General features: G+C 30.9%; 1 protein-coding gene and 1 long non-coding RNA gene across 8 annotated transcripts in view; one reads left to right on the forward strand and one right to left on the reverse strand.

Annotated features, from left to right (window-relative positions):
- Positions 1-184: 184 nt before the first annotated feature.
- On the forward strand, positions 185-5,061 carry LOC125776533 (uncharacterized). Its single transcript, XR_007421792.1, has 2 exons — positions 185-4,404; positions 4,776-5,061. It is a non-coding gene; the product is annotated as an uncharacterized LOC125776533 (long non-coding RNA).
- A 7,345-nt stretch (positions 5,062-12,406) lies between these two features.
- The window catches only part of LOC105222833 (uncharacterized), a 35,042-nt gene continuing 24,496 nt past the window's right edge, over positions 12,407-22,952 (reverse strand). For 5 of the 7 annotated variants that reach the window (XM_049449081.1, XM_049449080.1, XM_049449078.1 and 2 more), the window contains exons 5-15: positions 17,528-17,648; positions 17,290-17,427; positions 17,013-17,150; positions 16,392-16,480; positions 16,190-16,317; positions 15,652-15,771; positions 15,418-15,563; positions 15,095-15,302; positions 14,604-15,025; positions 14,230-14,427; positions 12,407-14,167 (exon numbers count right to left, since the gene is read on the reverse strand). In XM_049449081.1, the coding sequence (XP_049305038.1) occupies positions 14,037-14,167; positions 14,230-14,427; positions 14,604-15,025; positions 15,095-15,302; positions 15,418-15,563; positions 15,652-15,771; positions 16,190-16,317; positions 16,392-16,480; positions 17,013-17,150; positions 17,290-17,427; positions 17,528-17,648 (1,839 nt within the window). In that variant the 3' untranslated portion in view covers positions 12,407-14,036. The remainder of the gene's footprint in view (positions 14,168-14,229; positions 14,428-14,603; positions 15,026-15,094; positions 15,303-15,417; positions 15,564-15,651; positions 15,772-16,189; positions 16,318-16,391; positions 16,481-17,012; positions 17,151-17,289; positions 17,428-17,527; positions 17,649-22,952) is intronic. The other 2 variants (XM_049449083.1, XM_049449079.1) reach the window with 1 other exon arrangement.

Genomic DNA, 22,952 nt, shown 5'->3' on the forward strand with positions numbered 1-22,952 from the left:
ACTCACTTCGTATAAGTAAATTCGTCGAAATTATTCAAAACACGTCTCGTATAATTTTATTTTGATTACGTTATTTCTACACCTAAATTTGTTCTTCGAAAATATTACCAAAATCAATCTGCGATAATATTACGTAAAGCGTCGAAAAATATTGAACATACAATTGATTAAAATACGAGTTCTATGAACTATTTTACCCTGAAAGATAGGAGAGATTAGATTACCAATCCATATTTATTTGCGACATTTCAATAACACTAACCGTAACTCACTTCGAATAAGTAAATTCGTCGAAATTATTTAAAACACGTCTGGTATAATTTTATTTTGAGTACACTATTTCTACCAATAAATTTATTCTTCGAAAATATTACCAAAATCAATCTTCGATAATATTACGAAAAGCGTCGAAAAATATTGAACAGACAATTGATTAAAATACGAGTTCTATGAACTATTTTACCCTGAAAGATAGGAGAGATTAAATTACCAATCCATATTTATTTGCGACATTTCAATAACACTAACCGTAACTCACTTCGTATAAGTAAATTCATCGAAATTATTTAAAACACGTCTGGTACAATTTTTTTTGATTACACTGTTTCTACCAATAAATTTATTCTTCGAAAATACCACCAAAATCATTCTTCGATAATATTACGAAAAGCGTCGAAAAATATTGAACATACAATTTATTAAAATACGAGTTCTATGAACTATTTTACCCTGAAAGATAGGAGAGATTAAATTACCAATCCATATCTATTTGCGACATTTCAATAACACTAACCGTAACTCACTTCGTATAAGTAAACTCATCGAAATTATTTAAAACACGTCTCGTATAATTTTATTTTGATTACACTATTTCTACCACAAAATTTATTCTTCGAAAATATTACCAAAATCAATCTTCGATAATAATATGAAAAGCGTCGAAAAATATTGAACAGACAATTGATTTAAATACGAGTTCTATGAACTATTTTACCCTGAAAGATAGGGAGATTAAATACCAATCCATATTTATTTGCGACATTTCAATAACACTAACCGTAACTCACTTCGTATAAGTAAATTCGTCGAAATTATTTAAAACACGTCTGGTACAATTTTATTTTGATTACACTATTTCTACCACAAAATTTATTCTTCGAAAATATTACCAAAATCAATCTTCGATAATACTACGAAAAGCGTCGAAAAATATTGAACCGACAATTGACTAAAATACGAGTTCTATGAACTATTTTACCCTGAAAGATAGGAGAGATTAATTTACCAATCCCTATTTATTTGCGACATTTCAATAACACTAACCGTAACTCACTTCGTATAAGTAAATTCGTCGAAATTATTTAAAACACGTCTGGTATAATTTTATTTTGATTACACTATTTCTACCACAAAATTTATTCTTCGAAAATATTACCAAAATCAATCTGCGATAATATTACGAAAAGCGTCGAAAAATATTGAACATTCAATTGATTACAATAGAGTTCTATGAGCTATTTTACCCTGCTCGTACATATCTCTCATTGATTGAGAATTCAAAGATATCAGATATCTGTCTGTATATTTTTGTACATAAAGCCACTAATTGCATTATTAAGATACATATGGTATTTGGCATTTTTTTAAATGTTTGTTATAACGTATTACAGTCGTGCTATACAGAAAATTGGAAAGAATTATTATTTCAAATGTCTATGCACCTATACAATATAATTGATGTACCTTTTTGTAGACAAACATATTTTTACTTTCAGTTAAACGTTTAAAAGCAAATATAATGATTAATGTTATACATATCTTGTTCAAAGATCCTTTGTGTTGATTTGTCGACACCTATATATTTCTACATCTACACATATGCTATTTTGTTCTTAAAGCATTTTGCTCATGCTAGAGAAGGATTTAAAAATGTTTTTTTTACAGTTTTATCTTGTCATAATTTACATACTTTGTATATATGTTTATGTATTGAATATTGATAGTGTATTTAATTATCGTAATTGTAATTTCTACACTTCCACGCATGCGGTTTCACTGCCGTAGCAACCACATTTGTATATCCGTACTTGTATTATCGCCTCTAATTTGCAGATTACTTGTTCTTTCGATATTCACATACTAATAAAGTATTTTTTTACACTGGTTTAAATTTCCAGTCATGTCTAATGACTACCATAACTAATTATGTTGAAGATGTAGTTAGAATCTTGATTATTTAAAAAACGCTTCGACATGTGTAAATATTTTATACACATACTCACAAAAAAATATGCTTATAATCTGAGCAGATATGTTGTATATGTAGGGTATATTTGTTTTGTAATAACAGTGAACTTCATGTCTTCTAATACATGTATGCATTCATTTCAACCATAAATATCAGTTTCAGCAATAACCGCTTAATCAGAACTCACCTTAATGTATTGCAATAAAATGCAACAAACTCTTTTGGTTGAGTAAAATTTGTTGTTTATTGTTACTAATGATATTTTTGATATTAATTATCTTATTTCATTAAATAATTGTAAACGTTTAACTTCACTTGAAAGTAAAGAACTTTTTTTTATTAAAAACATATCCGTAGTCAAATAATAAACGATAGCATCCATCCGCTTCTTAATCATCAAATTTTTCAGTTAGCAATATACACATATAGTCATTTGAATAGAATCACATGCATTATTATACCATTTTTCACTTTTTTCAAATTATTTGTTTGCAAAAACTCGCTTGAATGATGTAGAGTTGGGGCAAAAGTTATTGGAATATGGAAACAATTAAATTTAACAATCAATTTCATGCAGCTTGCAGTAATTTCGAAATGAAATGTTTTCTAAAAAGATATGCATGAATAACCTGTGGGAATGAGAACTCTATACAAAATAAACCGTATTGAAAAAGGAGCAAATAAAATTCGCGAAAATATATCTGTAATAAAAGTTGTAAAACAAAATATAAACAGTTCAAGTCTATGGAGGAAGTAATATATGAAATAAGAGAGTACATAAGATATATAATTCAGTTGGTGAAAAATTTAAAATCCAAAGCAAATAATATTTATTTCAATATATTAAAGAAAGGAATGTGATACTGAGTGAAATACTAAACAGTAGAGACTTATGAGTCAGAGCATAAAAAAGGACTTTTTCTGACGTGAAAATTGTGCGACTTAACTGAACTCAGCTGAATTAGCCTTGAACTCTCTGATTACTTGCAGTTGTCTAGCGCCCTCGTCAGAGAAAATTTTGCACAATTGCAAAATTGGAAAGGAACGATAACTTACAAACAGTAAATCAAAGTGATGAACTGGGAAACACATTTAGGATGCGAGCTTTGACCAAATCGAAAACCATGAATAATAACAAAAAGAAAAGTTCAGAACAAAATGCGGTATGCAGTTTCGTAAAAAAACTCGCAAATATAGTAAACACTGAGCATTCCATATGTTTGCCACGAATAAAGACAACGGAAGCTACCTGCATACATATGACTGGGATAAACATGAAATGAAATAGAAATAGGAACAAACGAAGAATAGGAAAATGGAATAAACAGAGAAAATGTGAAAATAGTATTGTGTTAAAGCGTGGATATTTTTTTGACCATATTTGTAGAAATTTCAAAGTTTAGAAATTTTTCGGATACTTCTATAATATTTTCATAAAAAAAAAATTATAATAAGTGTATATCAAATCAATTATTATTCTTTTTAATTACGGCATTATTTGTAGCAAACTATTTAAATAAATGATGGCTTTTGATCCAGTTTTTTTATATTTAAAAACTATATTCATACTTTCCTAATATAAAAACAATTATAAAAAATATGATTTGTATATGTCTAAAAACCCATTGTTGGCATTGATTAAAAGTGCTGAATTTTTATTCTTCACTTCAAAGCTTCATTATTGAAAATTTTTCAAAATTCTACAATTAACTTTCACCACGAAACTACCAATTTCAATGTAAGTTTTTGTTTCGATAGAAAACTAGTTTTCTACATAACTTCAATTTTATGAGTACTCTTAATTCAAGAAACTTCATTGAATTTTTCTATGTGATTAATTTATTATTCAATAATATTTAATGTCAATTTTTCGGGGTGAGGTTCTTCTCTAGCTTTTATATGAATATCTTTCATAATACCTCAATAAAAATATAACTCCTCTGTGGTCTTCTCAACTCCACAAAAATGAACCTCACCCACCAAAATATATAAACAAAGAGATCAAAATTGCACTTGCATAAAATTCGTTAAACGAGCATGGATGACTTTGCGGACGACCGAAGGAACCCACTTAAAAACTGAACATGAGCGCGTTGCAGATGAACGACGACCGAGGAGGCGAATAATAAGCTAGCTGGAGCTGGAGCCCAAAGAAGGTAAAATAATTTTGTAAATAACAATTAAGTTTACGACAAATAATGACATGTACATACATATATCTACATATCGGCAGCTCTTTCGAAAACGAGCTATAAACTGAGCATCCAATTTCAAAATTTATTTGAATAACATCTCTCAGAACAAAAAATAATATAAACTCTGTGGTAGGTGTTTTCAATAGTTTTCCAACTAAATTCTGAAATTGGGTGATACTTGTATTTTCACACAGATCGATATACAAGTACATATTCATGCGTATATTTACATATTTTGACTGTTGAAAATATCATTATAATAATATAATACCTTTATAATAAAAATACTAATATAATAAATCTAATACTAAAAATAAATACTATTTTTACAGATTTTTGAAACTACTTCGAATAACATGGAAAAACACAACATACGTTTTTGAAGGTTCCGTTAGTTACTCACAAGAAGCATCTCCGTGTGATAAATATCAGTCTTGAGTTGAAATTTCATCAGACTTACATACATACATTATATAATGTTTACTAGTTACTGTTTGTTTTCTTCGCCTGTTGTGTAAAAAGAAATTGCAATTTATTTAATAGTTGATAAGTTTAATATATTTAATTATAAAAACAATAACAAATAAATCAATGTTTCAATATAAAAAACGAAACATTTGTAATGTATTTCCTTTAAACGGCACTACTCTCTGTTATGGTAAGTAAACATGTGATGAACAACCGCAAGACAGAATTTCAATTTGCCTTTTTACAAGGTGAGTTCCAAAGTAAACAGGACTTTTTTAATCTAGCGCCCCTGGTAGCTCCATCTATATGTCGACTGATGCGTTAAAATCTGCTATCTTTATCGATTGTCCAGTGAGAATTTCATGACATTTCATCGTTTTTTATTCTTGAATTGGAAGTAAGTTATGAAGTGTCAGGTATGTTTGTGTACGTGTCAAGTTGTCATGTTATTTTTGTTGAGTATTGTTTGGCATTTTATCATGGAAATACTTAAGCTTGAACAACATTTACAAATCTTTCTACTTTATTGCGCAAATTCACGTTCTGTAAAGAATGCGTTTCGCGGGTTTCGGTCAAATAATTGTCAATATAATCGGTCTACTGAGCGTACTGTTCGCAACACCATCACCTATCTTGAGACCCAGAATTCATTATTGGATAATATTCGACCGAATAGACCACGTCCAGTACGCAGTGAAAAAAATATACCAGCCGTAACTGAGAGTGTACACAGTTACCAGTCGATATGCTCCAACGAGTCATCGAAAATTGAACTCAAGGGATGAACCATCTGAGAGTAGCTTCGGCCAACATTTGAAGTAAACAAGAAACAACAAGTTTGAAGTTTGTGTGTTTTTTCTTTAAAAAAGTATGGAACCTTGGAATGGATCACGTTATATAAGTTAGGCTATAACTGTTGTCAAACACGAAGGTTAATAAAATCTGACACAAAGGTTAATGCTATAATCTGAGCTAAACCTATTCTTGCACTCAATTCTCAAAATGCGCGGTATGTGCGTGGCGTTCGCTGACTGGCCAACATACCAATAAACAACAACTCCAGCAAAGCTCTATATTCCCGTCAAAATCTGCAGCTCGAAAGAACAACAAAGAACCGTTTCTTCGTGGAGCTAAACAAGCAAGGCAGGTCAGGCCGAAGTGGAATGCTAGAATTCATTAAGCAATAAAGAATAAAGCGAGTAAGATCCCTGTGAAAGTAAAAAAGGCATTTTTACTAATATATATACATATCGCTCATTTGCTGCAAGACCGGCATAAGGCAAAAAAATCGATTCGCCAGAAAACGCGTTTAAAGTTTTCAACTTGCTACAACCTTACACGGTGACTCCAACCTTACACCTCTTCTCAAGCGGAGCATATAGGAGGTATTCATATGAATTTTTCACTCAACATGAAGTATGATATAACGAACAATTCTGCAGCATTAACTCCAAAATCACGTTTTTTGAATTATGCCGGTCTTGCAGCAAATGAGCGATATGTAATATTCAAGTTAGTTTGTTGTCAATGTCAAATCTTCTTTCAAACCAAACTAGCATGCCAACTCTTATTAAAATTTTCCATACACTTGTTATTAGCTTCAGCTGTAATAGTCTTCAGTTGCTTCTTCTTCTTCTTAATTGGCGTAGACACCGCTTACGCGATTATAGCCGAGTTAACAACAGCGCGCCAGTCGTTTCTTCTTTTCGCTACGTGGCGCCAATTGGATATTCCAAGCGAAGCCAGGTTCTTCTCCACTTGGTCCTTCCAACGGAGTGGAGGTCTTTCTATTCCTCCATTTCCCCCGGCGGGTACTGCATCGAATACTTTCAAAGCTGGCTTGTTTTCGTCCATTCGGACAACATGACCTAGCCAGCGTCTGTCTTTTAATTCGCTGATTTCAATGTCGTCATCTATCTCATACAGCTCATCGTTCCATCGAATGCGATATTCGCCGTGGCCAACGCGCATGGGACCATAAATCTTTCGCATTACTTTTCTCTCGAAAACTCGTCAACTCATCAGTTGATGTCATCGTTCAAGCATCAGTTGCTTACAGGAGTTATTTTTCGACTTCGGCATGTTGGTAGCGTCATTCGCTAGAACGGTTTCGATGTTACATTCATAAGTCCACCTCTTTTCACCTGTAATGATTCGTTATATTTTAACTGTATATAACATTTTATGAAATTATATATTCTCTATTTTAATCCAATATTTATTGCCATCGGGCAAGGTATTGACTCCACCCGTATAAGACTTTTGATCCTTGCTGCAAAAGAACTGGCCCAAGTGTTTTTTTACGTCCTGATTTGAATTGAAGGTTCTCCCATCCAAAAAATTATGCAGAGACCAAAGCAAATAATAGTCCGAAGGTGCCAAGTTTGGGGAATATTCAAGCCGCAAAAGTCTGTGGCGAGTCTTCAAACTCGTATGCGCTGGAGTACTACACCTTTTATATTCTGTGCTTAATTTGTTCAGCTGATCACAAGACACTTCAGAATTAGCCGCGGTATTGTCGGGCAAAAGGGATCGTTTACATTTGAAATCCCACCTTTCTTTTCTTGCTGTCCGCCTTCGAAATGTTTTGAGCTGGTTCATCTTTTTCAGACCATGATCTTTTGCACTTTATTTTCTTGTAAACATCCCATTTCTTCGCCAGTAAATTCAAATATTGATCACTTTTTTGACGTTTGATAAGCAAATCACAGTCGTTAATGCAACGAAGCAAATTTCGTTCTAATAAGAACAGGAGAAACCCATACATTCATATATCAAACTACAAAAATAATTCTAGACGTTTCATGTGCTTGTGAACGGTCACGTTAGACAAATTTTATCTCGACAATCGGCCATATCTCTAGTTGTTTTCGACAATTTGCATCGAACAACGACTTTATTTTATCCACGTCAGCTTCAAGAGTTCTTCCAGGATATTGTACATTATCGAGATCGAAATTGCCAAAACGAAATTTTGCAAACCAATTTTTGCATTGGCCAACATATCTTCCCCATACATTTCACATAATTTTCTCCTGCAATTCTACCCTTTTGATAGCACCTTCGATAAGGCACCAAAGGAAAACTATTTCAAAAAATTTAGGAATTTTTATTTCTATAACGGTAAAGCGGTTAAGTGTGAAGTTGGTTGAGAAAAATTTCAATATGAACAGCTGTTGTCAGCAAAAAAATACTAAGTGAACGACCCAATATTATTACTTTTTCATAATAGTTTATTGTTCCACTTGAAGACACTACAAACCTTCCGTGTTACATTGAAAAGCCTTTGTTTTAGTGATTTCATTTTTCTTTATTTTCTTCGTCGATGTTAAATGTACATACTACACATACATACACATATCCAATATGTATGTATGTAGCAGTATTTCAGTTAAATCATGTTTTCTAAGTATGTAAATGAACAAAAATGTAAAGTAAAAAATGTGTGCATACATACCAACCATTTTGTTTAAATGTGCTTACAAGCATACATACATATTTATATATATATATATACTAAACACTAATTTTGTTTAAGCGATAATCTATTTAATTATAATCTCTAGTCCTATATCACCGCACAATTGTCTTAAACTTTTAAATTGTATCATACAACTAGACTTATACGAGTACATTTGTGCCTACCCAATGCACATGCACACACACACATACATACATATGTATGTGTATATGAATTTTCATTTGCATATCGAACTCATAGCAGCTGATAGATTATGTAATATGCTTGTCAAATTGCCTTGCCCCTCCGTGCAAATTTCGATAATTTACCACATTTCATACATATGTACGTGTGTATGTATGCGCTTATGGACATTTTAATTAGTCGAAATAAAAAGAGGACACACGGTTCAAACCACGTTAGTTGCTCATCAGTTTCGTGTTTGCTATCGCTTTACATACTTTGCAAAATTTTTGTTTATTCTTCTTCTCTTTTTATTACTCATAGCTTTACTTTACATTTTTGTAAAATTTATTTGTATCCATATTATATTTATAACTTACAATTAACTCCAATTATGAGCTACATATGTATATATAATATGCAAGTGTGATTATGTCTGTATGTGTGTGTGTGTTTTATATACAATCGTGTACATGCATTTTGTAAGTACAAGTATGTATTAATCATACTATGATTTAATTTTCTTGTAATTATGAATACGTACATACATATATTTTTATGAAACCAATGGAATTTTCGTGTTATTTGTTTTTTTTTTTACTTTTTTACTCTCAACTCATTTTAACATCTCATATCAATAATTTCCCGCGTTTTATTTTCATCACATGAAATGTATGTGAATTTTGTGAGAAATTAGGCGCATGCTTGTATTTGTGATTACTAGTTTTATTCAAAATGCAACTGCTCATGTCAATTTGAAACGCCGTTTTCTTTATTACTTAACAAACCAATAATTTTGCACATATGAAATTGTTTTTAGTATCATTATTTATAATATTTACAAACCTCATACTCTCTACTTAATGTAAATGTGTATGAGTCAGCACATAAAATTAATTAAAGGAAAAATATAAAAAGTATTTAAAAACAAAGATTCTGAAGACATCTGTGATATTTCAAATTTTTATTTTTTTTCCAAAAAATTTTAAATAATATTTTTTCCTTTTCCATATTTTCAATTTTTGAAAAAACAGATGAAAAAATATTTTTCGGCTAAAATCGTTATAAAAATATTTAAAAAATAATGTTTCAATATTATTATTATTTTTTTTTTCATTACAAAAATTTTTACAATACCAAGTATTTTAAAAAAACGTAATAATTAAAATTGACATATTTCTTCATATGTATGTTCCACATATTTATAAGTAATACTAACCCAAAAACTTTCGCAACTGACTGGTCAACTCTAATTCAAACACTAAACGTAAAGCATATCCGTAGGCGCTATTTGGGCTACTGTAACTGAAAAACAAAGTTTTAAGCATATGCCAAGGCGCTCGTTGTAAATACATATACATATGTATGTATCCGAATCAATGTTAAAATTTTTGTGAATTTATTTGTTATTACTGCAAATATAAGTATCAGAAACATACTTTACTACTAAATAGCTTCACTTTTGCTTAAAGGTTCACATTTTTTTGCTTCTAAAAAGATGAGTAATCTTCCTCATACATACATTCATAAGTGTTGAAGAATGTATATACTCTAATTGTATGTTTAGGAATAATATTGGGAATAATATATTTGTCAATAGATGTCGCCTCAGCCGTATATCTCCAGTACTAGCAATCACATCGTGTCATCCCATATAGTATAGGGAATGGAGAAAGCTTTTAAGCTTCATTTAACCCAAAAAATTAAATTCTGGGAAGTTGGAAAATAGTTACAGTTGTTCAAAAATGAGCGAAATAAATGAAGAAATTCTCTATATTTTGAAATTTTTGTATAAAAAAGAGAAGAATGCCATGCAGGCCACCAATGAAATTTGTGAAGTTTACGGACACGATGCTGTTATCAGTTCGTGTAGCACAACAATGGTTCATTCTGGAAATTTCGAAATTTCCATTTAGACTGATGAAAGTTTTATACTTATGGAATAATGTCTCTAGCGGAAAAATTGTAGAAATACGAAGAGACTTTTTCGACTACGCAATATTTCTGCTGCTTTTTAGCATAAGAAAGGACATTAAAGATTAAGAAAAGATTATAAAAATTAAGAACTATCATAAATAGTGAAACAGAAAAAAATATTGTAACTAAACCTGGTTTTTAATCATAAATTGATTCTTACATTGCGATGACTAACATTAGACAATGCAAAGGTAGTAAAATAGATTGTTGAAGTATACCCTCAGGGGCAGAAGATCGCTAAAGAGGTAAAACGGCTTTAAAATTAAGAAATGATGAAATAACTTCGACAAAACACTTGAAAACTAATAATAACACCGGTCAACACGATTTTTGGGTCTGACATCTACATGTTAAATTTTAGTTTTTCCTATGTCAAAAATAAGGGAAATTTTTTTTTTCCAGTTAAAGTTTGCTTTTGTAGAAATTAGAGCAATTTTTCGATTTTTAAGCAGAAATGACTGATTTTTATATTTTTTCTACAATTTCACTATAGATTATAATTAGAAAACTTTTTTTTAGATACAAGAGTCGTTTTTATTCAAGATGTGTGATAAACAATAATATATAAATGTCAAATAACAAGACTAAAGACTACTAATTTTTGTAAAGAAAAATTAAAATACATTTTTTTATAAACGTGTATGCGCGCGGATGAAGAACAAAAGAGGCCGGGCGGCGTCCGTCGGTCCCTTTTGTTAATTATGTGTGGTGTCATAATGCGTGTGGTGTGTTGGTGTACTGTTTACTTTCGGGTTAATCTAAGTGCTGCAATTTTTGATTTATGAAATAAATTAAAATATACTTATCGATGTAGATCAGCCCAAAGCAAACTTAGAGAACTAAAAATTAATATTTAAGTGTTTTTCAATGTCTAGAATCAGAATTCAAGCATGAGAACAGAAACCCAAAAAAAAAAAATTTTTTTGTTGACCTGTGTAATTTGAATAATGAATAATTCAGATATTTTATTTACATATGTATGAGTTTTAATATTAAATCATGAAGAAAAGTAGACGAGTCTGAAAATTTTAAGGAATTTCTAGCTTTCGTCATTAACAATGCCAGGTTGGTGCTCAAAGAATGTTGCGAATACTGCATTTAAAATAATTTAATTAACATTTCAATGTAATCTTAATTAAAAATAATATTGAAATTTCTTATTTTAGATACAGTAGGGAAAAAATTAAAAAACATTTTTTAATGCTAAATACCAGATTAAAAAGTGAAAAAAAAATTCAATCCAAAATACCGTATTGAAAAAGACATAAATAAAATGCAAACACTGGATTGATAAAAATGAATTAACTCCGAATACCACGCTGATCAGATGCGGTACAGAAAAAATTAAAAAAAAAAAAAAACATTTTTTAATCCTAAATAACAGATAAAAAAGCAAAAAAAATTTAATCTCCTATACCGGATTGAAAATGAAAAAAAAATCAATCCGAAATACCGTATATAAAAAATAAAATCCAAACACTGGATTGAAAAAAAAGAATTAACTTAACTGAATACCACGCTGATCAGATACGGTATAAAAAAAAAATAAAAAAAAAACATTTTTTAATCCTAAATAACAGATTAAAAAACGAAAAAAATTTAATTCAAAATACCGTATTGAAAAATAAAAAATTTAGAACTCCAGAACACTGGATTGAATAAAAGAGCTAAACCCGAATGCCGGACTAAAAAATCAAATTAAATTAGTCATTTATTAATTTAACTTTTTAATTCAGAAATAAAATTTGCAATTTATAGTTCCGATTTTGAGATAAAATTTTCAAATTTTAATAAAAAGAATCCCTGAGCCCAAATAAAAATAATTCATTACTAAACCTTTCACGTTTTTTGGATTTGTCAAATCATTGATCACACTTTTATATATAAATACCAAATTATTGGCGCAATTTTATTTTATGATTTTTAGGATCTAAGCAAATTCAGTATAAAAACAAACAAATAAAGAATATTTAATAGCTATGTATGTGCATTTGTCAATGTAAAAGAGGATGTCATACATATACACACAAACAATGAATATAAGATGTGCTACACTTATACATATGCATATGTACATACAGACAAGCACACTTGAAGTACACGTGCACATAGCGCTATGTCTGTATATATACATATACGTAGTTAAAATTGCATACAAAATTTCTTTAATTCTTTTTTTTAATACAGAAGCTTTAAGCTTACATTCGTATATATGTACTTATCAATATACATAATTATATAATATTTAAGAAACTATTAATTTTACAATAAATACAAATTATTCGCTCGTTTATGTGTCATGCCTTACATACAAATGTATGCTCGTATATACAGTTTCTGCAGTTATATAAAATTATAATTATAGTAATTATAGTTATGTATGTATGTAATTAGCATGTGCTGCAACAAGTCACCACCCTATACATACATATATGTATACATACAGCTACTTAATTGGTAAACAAGCACGCAACCATCGAAAAGCTTCACACACTGCAATCACATAACTATTAGGGCATAACTAACATTCGTACTTACATACCTACGTAGCTTTTTTGTATGTTCGTCTTCATGTGTCAATTGTCTTTCATTTTTGCACGTCTACTTGTTGTACATATGTATAAGTAACGGTTATTTACCGCCCCCCGCTAACCACCTTCCACTTTTGCGAACACTTATGCGTAACTAAGGCTCTATTGCAAACCATTTATGTATTTATCTAAAACTACGCTTAGTTCAGTTGTGTCTTAAAACTACGATTTCTTAGGATAACTAATTGAAAATATGCTCATTTTATTATTTACAAAGTCGATTTTTATATTTATAATAAGTTTTCTTCCATATAGTATAAATGACATTCATATCCATACAAACCAACGTCATATGTATTTACAACATATTTTCTCTTTGCTCCTTTATGCTTCTGTGTGTGTGTGTGTGTGCGATAACATATGCGTACGCATGCGCGTTTCGTTCGTTCGTTCATAATAAGTGTGGGCGTTACTACGAATGCTAAGTCTTATTTAAAAGGTATACATTAGTCCAACATTCAGTACCCGATCGATATTTGTAGGCTGTCGCTCTTATCACGTGTTTTCAATTGTAGACAAGTGAGTCTTTCGTGCGATAATTCGGGTTCTGCTTTAAAATATTAACTGTCTTACATGCATACACAGCCATAGACATACAAACATGTATGGATGTATGTATGAGTGTATGTAGATAGCACAGAAAACCATTACTATTTGATAAACTTACACCGACGCACATACACACATACATGTGTAAAGATATATGTATATGCACATATGCACCTAATTCCATACTGACATATTGTATTTAACTACTTGTTTGTGTGTGTGTATATCTAAAATTTTCATTTAATATTTGTCAATTAAACTTGATGTGCTTTTTGCAGCTTAAACGGAAGAGCGCCACCTTTAGTATTTTCTACGGGCATTTCATTGTCCTTCGTTGATCTTTTTCAATTACGGTTGCAAATTCATCATCTTCGATTTTTCACATTGTTCATTATATTCACCGCCAACAACAACACGTACACCACTGCGGCCAGTTTGATGAGCTCAGCGCTGGGTCGTATTTGTATCGCGGCAGAACCAGTTTCACCACATTTTCCTGAAATGAAATAAGAATTATTAACTATATAATATATAAATAGCATTTTGAGTCAAACATACCGAAAACAGTTAGATTCGCCACCAAATGATGATCGGGTGGCTTTTGTGTGCCGCGATAGCAAGCATCGCCGATAACCAGTTTGGCTGCTGTGCCTTCAGTTGGGCGATAACTCAGACATACGCCGTGTTTGGTGCCTTTATGTCGCGCGATAATATACACAGTGCTATTCTCAGACCACGATCCATGACAAGAGTACTCTTTAAAGAAAACAAATATGAAATTGAAAGAGAAAGAAAAAACGTTAACTTTGACTGCAAACGAAGCTGTAATACCCATCAAAAGTGCAATTCTTATAGCATGAAAAGGTATTAGAAGACCTTCATTCTATCCTATATAATATAATATGCACCTAACAAGAACAGAACGCACTCACCTTCGTCACCATCTTCATTGCACATTGGTCGCACATCAATAATATCCGGTTCGGTGCAGCCCACCCAGAGGCGTCGTTGGGCTTTGTAATTTGTTATGCAGCCCGGTGCATCGCGACGATTACGTTGCCGATCCAAATCAATTGCATTTGTTGAATGTATGAAATCCACTGTTTTTCGAGATGATGCTTCGTCTACTGCCTGTGAACCTTCGTCACTCTTTACTGAAGCATTTGGTCGTTGCAATTTGCTCTCCAGTATATTCATATGCTCCAAAGTGGTCGTAGTGTTTACGATACTGCCAGAATTATTGTTGGCTGCTGTGGCAGTGGCACGTCTATTTCGTCCCGGTTGGAGAGCACGCGCATTGGCATGCCACGCACCTTTATCCACTTCAGCATCACGGAAAGTAAGTGTGGCTTGTCTGAAATGAATACAAAAGAAAATGTATTATAAATGCATATGATATATATGGCAAGATCTGAAAACCAACCTTTTATTCGCATAACCGCCGCCATCAACTCCACTTGCCGTACCCGCTGCAACCACTAAATCGCTTTGGCTGTGACGATGACCGTGAGTTAAATGAATTTTGTTGTTGTGATTACGTTTGTGACGCGTAGTCAAGTAAGGTGGCCCAATAGCGCCTCGCAAATTGAACAAACCCTCCATCGGACAAATTTGTGGATCCGGATTACTGGCTGTAAATGTATATAACAATGAGAAATTAATACAAAAGATGTAATGTAGAATTTCTAAGTGAATTAGCTGTATTACTTATTTTAATAAAAAAATATGAATATTTTCATTCCTTACCTAGCAAAGTGATATATGGCATACGATTCACATCAAAATGATCTGGGGCACATGCATCCTCCAGTCGTGAAGCCTGTTTGCCCGTCTGAATTTCAATGACATGTGTGTCGCGGCGATAAAACATCATGCACATAAAGCCCGATTGACTATAAAGGAGAACATAAATTATTTATTATTGCCATTTATACTGTAATACGATTGTTATATGAAGCATAAGTGCGAATATTGACTCACCATCCGGTTGTATAGTGCACCACAGCCATCATTTCAGTAGCGGTTTGCTTATTTATCTGCTCGCAGAGTGCTCGTGTCTCCATGAAACCATTTGGCTTAATAATATGTACAGAGCCATCACTAGTGAGGTGCAAGGAAAATAATAAATATTTAATTTTATATTACTATAAATACAAATATAATAGTTACATTCATATTTCTTAAGTTTTGTATTACAAAAATTGCATTTCAAATAAATTTTCTTCAAATACGCAAGCGCTAAATATTTTGGAATTCAAAAGCTTATTTTTTTAATTATTATTTATAAATAAGGCATTAACTTTTTCAGCTTTCAATCCGTGATTAGGGAACAGAAATTTTAAAATTATTTTTAATTAAGAATTGTCGGAATTACAAAAAAAAGTAATATTGGATGACTTGTCTTTTTAATGCATTATTTGCAATCCTCAAAACAAGTAATCAGAACTCAAATTTCTTTAAAACACCTTGAGCGCTTATGCATTTCCAACACATAATTTTCATTAACTTCGCTACTTACTTGGGATGATAGTTGTAGACAGCATTGCCCATTAGAACATGCCAGTGTCGCGGTCCCTTGAACCATGCCGGGAAGTCACAGCGTTCAGTGATCGGTGGTTTTCTCAGCGACATTATGCGTGAACCAACCTATAAGTAAGTACACAATTTTTCTTAAAAATTGTTCGAAAGTAAAATTTCAACACGCCAAGTATTATATGTACCTCTGCACTATCCAGTCCATTGCAGGTAGCATCGCCAGATTGTGCTAATTTGTATTCGGCATCTTTAGCACTCACAGTGCTAAGTCCCCCTGAAATAAAGAAAATTTCGTCAAATATGCTTATTTGAGCAACAAAGAAAATCAATTTTATTCAATTTTATGCTGACTGCTCTATGAAAAAGAAATAATTGGTTAAGTAAGGGAGCATAAAATTATTTAAAATTGACCAGATAAGTATTTGTCATGATACCTAGATCACTTAAAAACTCTAGAGAATTTAAATTATTTAGAAATATAAAGCGTATAAAAACTCGATTCCCCAGATCTTTTGGCAATACTTGAAAACTACAAACTATTGGTCCCCTTTCTAATTGGTTTACACAATTTCTTTTCATCTAATGCTGCATTTCCCAAACCTTATTTTTACTCTTTTTCTTCTTACCCTTAATTAATTTAGAGAATATTATGAATTTATCGTGATTTCCAATCTCACTCACTTTCATTTTCTCACTCAAAAGTTGGCAAGAGCTTTGAAGCTCAATTTTAAATTTTTCTTAAAGAACTAATAGCTTATATTAATAGCTGGAAGACCCCAAAATAACCGTTATTTACTAAAACTTACCCAATAGCGATGAAATTTTCTCATAGACGAAGCAGCGATAACGTTCTTCATTTGAAATTGCATGATGATGTGAAACCAAACCGACAAGATAACGGGAATTTCCATCCTTCCAAGTGGCCAAGCATGTTAGTTCTTCAACTATTGTAATATATATATTTAGATATTTTTAATGTTGTTTTCAAACGTCGATTAAATAATAAAAATATATTTATATATTGGTATATGACTTAAAGCAAAAAAATTGTTTAAATCATATATATTTATACAATATATGTACCTGTGCTCTCGGTGCCTTGCACATCAGGACAAGCTTGGAAGCTGAGCAACAGACGACTATCTTCAGTGCAGCTTTCGATATTCGAAACAGGACTCTTACATTCACCGTGTCCACGATTATAAGTGAATACAAAGGGTCCTAAAAATGCATTACAAACAACATACATATGCGTTAGCTTAATATAGCGGATATTTCAAAAAAAATATATGTGCTCTGAAAGTATGTAAATCAAACTCACCCTTCAACGGACACTTGACCGGTTCGGCACTCTCGCGAAACAGCGAATACAGCAAAGCGTCACCGGGTATTTGATCGCAGAGATTCTGTAACGTTTCACGGCCCTTGCAAAAGTCTGGGGGACATAATTTTTGGAAGACCACAACAAAGTGTAGCGATTAATGCACATTTTTTCACAATATAACAAGCAATACAGATTTCATTATGCCAAACGGTGTTAGTAAAGAAGCACACACACACACTAAGTTATATATTGATAGTTGAGTTAGCAATAAAAGAAGTTAACTACGTTAAAAATTTTAGAAATAATAACAGTACTCTTATTATAAGGTGGTGTTAGTGTAGTCCTTTTTGGGATCGAGCAAACGGCAAGCAACAAACTTATACGATTTTAACAGTAGCGCATGTAAGTATGTGTGTATGAATAAACATATTAGCGGAATAGTTTTGTTTGCTGCTAAGATTTCACGGAAAATGTATTGTCAAGAAACAAAATAAATAAATGTGTGCAGAAATAATTGAAATAAGAGTGAGCCGCTTTTGCTCGCATCCCAAAGGAAACAATTATTTTACTAGTTTTCTCTTAACATAAATGCTTATAAAACCAAATAGTAACAGCTTAAAGAATTAAAACAAAAAAGCTAATTGTGCAAATCGTTGAAGTTGCATAAGTTTCACGTAAATTTTCTCTTTGTGGAACATCGGAGTATATGGTCGCATTTTTAGCGGAGAGTTTGGATTTCGGAGCCAATTTTAAGCAGTAAAAACGACATAAGTATATGCACTCATTTTTTAAAAGACTTAGACGTAGATTGATTGCGCTATTAAGGGGTTTACGGGTTTCAAAAAATCGAATATTTTTATTGGCTTATTAAATCTACAAGACATCTACAATATTGTCCTTACTTTTCAGATTTATTGTAAAAATGTCTGATAAGAAATTCAATTTTCCATTTTTTTTTGCCCAAGTTCTAAGTTAAGGTTTTAACTAAAACTCGTATTTTTTCACTTTAGATGATCCTGTAAGGAGTTATCCTGCTAACGCGGCAAATTTCAGAATTTATTTGTTTATAGTGTATGTTTATAACAATAAAAAATTCAATTAAAAAATTTTCATTTTTTATATGAGAAAAAATTGTTGAAAAAAGGCTGGAAACTCATGTAACCCCTTAGCACTAATATCTGCCTTTGATTCGCCATTTATTTACTTGTTATGTTTGAGATCAGATTTCTTGTCGCAAAGTTTTCATTCGATCGCAACAACAAGATAAACCATTTAATTATGGAAGTTGTTTGTCCCATTGTGTTGTATAATTGTATAATGTCAATTAATTAAATTTGATATCATTGATTACTTTAAATTTGACAGACTGAAGCTTACTTGTATATGTACATATGTATTTAATTCAAAAAGTTTAAACAGCAACCAGCACTGAGCTTATAAATATTACACACATACGTATGTATTATTACTTTGAGAGGCTTTTCTAAATTTCCACAATGAGAAGCTTTACGTAGTATTTATACTCGTTACATCAACATTTATTACACAATAATAATAGTGTAGTTAAATAATGGTATATAAAGTAAATTAAACATAAAAACAGAAATAAAGTAAAAACTAAAGCTTCATTACACACAGTATATATTTAGGTTTCTCCTTTCATTTCAGAATTTTAAAAGCTAGCCTGATAAATTATAAGCAATCGAAAACACATTACATCCCATATTTTATTAAATATGTGTTTAGAAAAACAGAAGAACTTTGGCAGTGGAGTATTTTTTTATAAGAATAAGTGGCATGGAACAAACATAATTCAAATATGTTATTAAATGGATTTCAGGATTCAAAGTTATTTTAAGATATTATAGACCACCAGAAAATGTATATTTAAACACAGCGAACATTGTGTCAGAAAAAGAGGAAGCCTGGTTATTGCCATTAACGAAAGTTTTGAACAGCAGATTATCATATTCTGATAATACCTTTAACTGTGTGCACGAATATTTAGCCTCTACGGAATACTAATATTATTTATGAAAAAATTAAAAATTAAGCTAAAAACATTGATAAAGAAAAGAAATAATCAAAACACTCTTAATAGTTTTCTTTTTGTGTATCACTAAGGGTCCTCTCTGTAATTTTTATAATTTTTTAACGTACGATTACTAAATGATGGCGTGTGCTCATGTTGACTGAGCACTTAAATACTCATAAATTAATAATAAAAAGGTAAAGTAGTTCGATTTACTAATAAGTAATTGCATTCACTGATAGTGTATATATTTGTTGGTAATTTTTTGAGTGTTTGTATTTATATACATATACATAGAAAAGCACAACACCAAAGTTCTAACTACAAATACAAATAATTTTGAAAAAAATTTAATTTAAGCATGAAACATTTTCAGTTGTAAATATGTATATACACACATACATATAAAAAGGAGCATTTTTGTTTTATGTTTGCTATCCATACTCGTTCATACACATACATATGTATGAAATGAATGTGCACTTATGTATGTACTATATGCATGTAGTCAGAATGTTTTTTACATTTGATTTTTTTTTTATTATGTTTGCATATTTCTCTATTATTAAGGATTTTATATAAAATGTATTTGTATGTATGTAAGTATCGTTTAATGTATCTATATCCATTTTGTGGATTTGATTTATTTTCTGAAATTTAAACCTTAGTTTTAATAACAAGAAAGTCTTTTGCGAAAAATTTAGTTTCATTTATTTCATAGCGCATATATCTTTTTTCGAAAATTATAAAAAGTTCAGACAAACAAGGAAAATATCTTAGTTAAAATTGGGTTAAATGACGCGATAGTGAGCTTCAATTCAATTTATGTACTGCATGCTGCAGCATTTAGACGTGATTATAATCATAGTTCATGTTGAGAACTGGCACATTTCTCAAATATTCTCTAATTTAAATCAATTGGGAATCAAAACTTTGTCAATGAAAAACTGTGCTTATATTCTGAATAGAAGTTTGCCACGGCATTTTGTGACATACAGAAAGAAACGATCCTATAAAGTATATATGTACACATTTATTTAAATGATCGGGTTGACGCGCTGAGTCGATGTCCGTGATATCAGTTTTTGAGATATCGATCTGAAATTTTGTGCACCTCTCCACAAGAAGTTTTTGTGTGAACCACCGATACCGGATCACTAAAAGATGTATATTCACAAAATTTGGCACAGATTATTGTCTCCAAGTAAATTGTTCACATCGGACCACTATAGCATATAGCTGCCAATCAAACCGACCGAGCAAACCGTTGACGATTGCTACAATAAATGCACCTTTGAAATTTATTAACGCTTTGGTGCACCCGATGGTAACGGTCTTGTTTTGTATGGCAATAATAATTACCAATATACGCACTATTTTCATTTTGAGCGCCGATGATTCTTACGACTAATACTCGTCGTATACTTTATATCTTAAATATATACTAATAAAATATACCATCTTTATTATTTATATATTTATTTATATCTTTTGCATGACATATTATTTCATATTAAAACATTACTAGAAATGGAATAGAAAAACACTCACAGACATACAAAAACATAATAATTTGCTTCAGCAGCAAAAGCATTTTCATGTTACCGTTAGGCAAAAGAAAGCATTTTGCACTCGATGAAAAAAGCAAAATGGTCCACGAAATTTTAAGGCAAATAAATAATGTGAAAAAAGTTGTATAAACAGGAGTTATATGTTTGTATGTATATAATTACTGATGTTAACACAAAAACGCCGTTAAAATGACCTATAAATTTTATGTGCATGATTGCGATGACATAAAAAATTCAATAATTGCATAAAGCAGAATTTTTAGGTAAAAATTGCATTTTATCGTATTTTATGCAACTCCACAGTAGGAATGATACAAAAAAATATATATAAGAAAACATGTTTTTTATGCATTGCTTAATGAATTTTTCTTGTCAACGTAAACAATGCACTTTTTATATATAGATATGCATGTATTTTTGTATGTAAGTATATGTGTATGTATGCCTTGCAGCGGGTTAAAGCAAAACACTGCATAAGTTGGCTGTTTAGCCTTTTTTTTCTGAGCCATGAGCAAACATAGAACAACATGGAAAGTATTTTAAATTACAGCTAATTTACAACAGCAATTTTGTACTATATTTTAGATATAATGAAACAAATTATAATTAATTATAAAAACGCCTTTAGGCATACACATACATACACACAATTAATTAAAAACAAACGGATGTAATTAAACATATGCATTTAGCTAAACCGTACGATACATACATACATAGATATGTATATGGTATTATTGAGAAACATTAAGGCGCTATTGTTTTCAAAAGTTTTGTTATAGTTAAAATCAAAAAAAGTGTGAGCAAAAACTTTTAACTATACTTATAGAAAATAGTATGTAACATATCCATGTAACATATCCACGTATATATGTTTTTTTTTTATATGTATATATAGATAATGTATTTTGAATGTGGCTTAAACGTACATATATACATGTATATATATATACATTGATCTCTTTGTGGTGTGTTTGTATGTATATTAGCATATAGAGAACAACATTAACAACAACAGCAATGAAATGAGATAATAACACTACTTAATTACGTACAACGGTATTTACATACATATACAGTAATTATAAATAGAAAAATAAAAAACAAATAAATACAGCTACGTATTATTGATGTAAAAATGACAACAACATTCAACAAACAACATTTACGAAAACATCGAAAAAAATATCACATAATGAATGAATTCATGTAAGTAAGTATATAAGAAGTACATAATACGAATAAGTACAAAAAATACTAGCGGTCACCGGGCAGCCCATCCCAACATTGCATTTGAGTTTTAAAACGTCTTTTGTCTTACTTGTGTGAGCTATGTAAAATCGATTGTTATTGTTATTGCTAAATATTGTTTTTTTTTGCTTCTTTAAATTTTTGTTTTTTTGGGCAAGACACACACAACAAACGATTGATGAATGTAACGTATTTTAGTTTCCTTCATTTTACGCTTTTTCGCTTTGTTTTCAATTATAACTGCGTTAATATGCACGCGTTTCAACAAATACAGTGTACCTTCGGCCAATTTAATGGTTTCTAGTTTTGAAGTGAAATTACAAAATTTTATTTAAAATGAGACTTAAATTCAAATTCAAATTCAAATGAATATACATTGTATATATGTATACGTTATATGTAGGGTATGAGCATGTAAAGTATTACAGTACAAAGTATACATAAAGGCACTCTATCGAGGAGTAAACAACTGGTTGCGTATACGCACTGTCGCACACATGTACAGTCACATGCAGACATATTTGTACAACGCATTTTTACAGTCGATATTAAAAATATGTATACAACA

This window comes from Bactrocera dorsalis, chromosome 2 (genome assembly GCF_023373825.1).
Source record: "Bactrocera dorsalis isolate Fly_Bdor chromosome 2, ASM2337382v1, whole genome shotgun sequence".
NCBI classification, from domain to species: domain Eukaryota; kingdom Metazoa; phylum Arthropoda; class Insecta; order Diptera; family Tephritidae; genus Bactrocera; species Bactrocera dorsalis.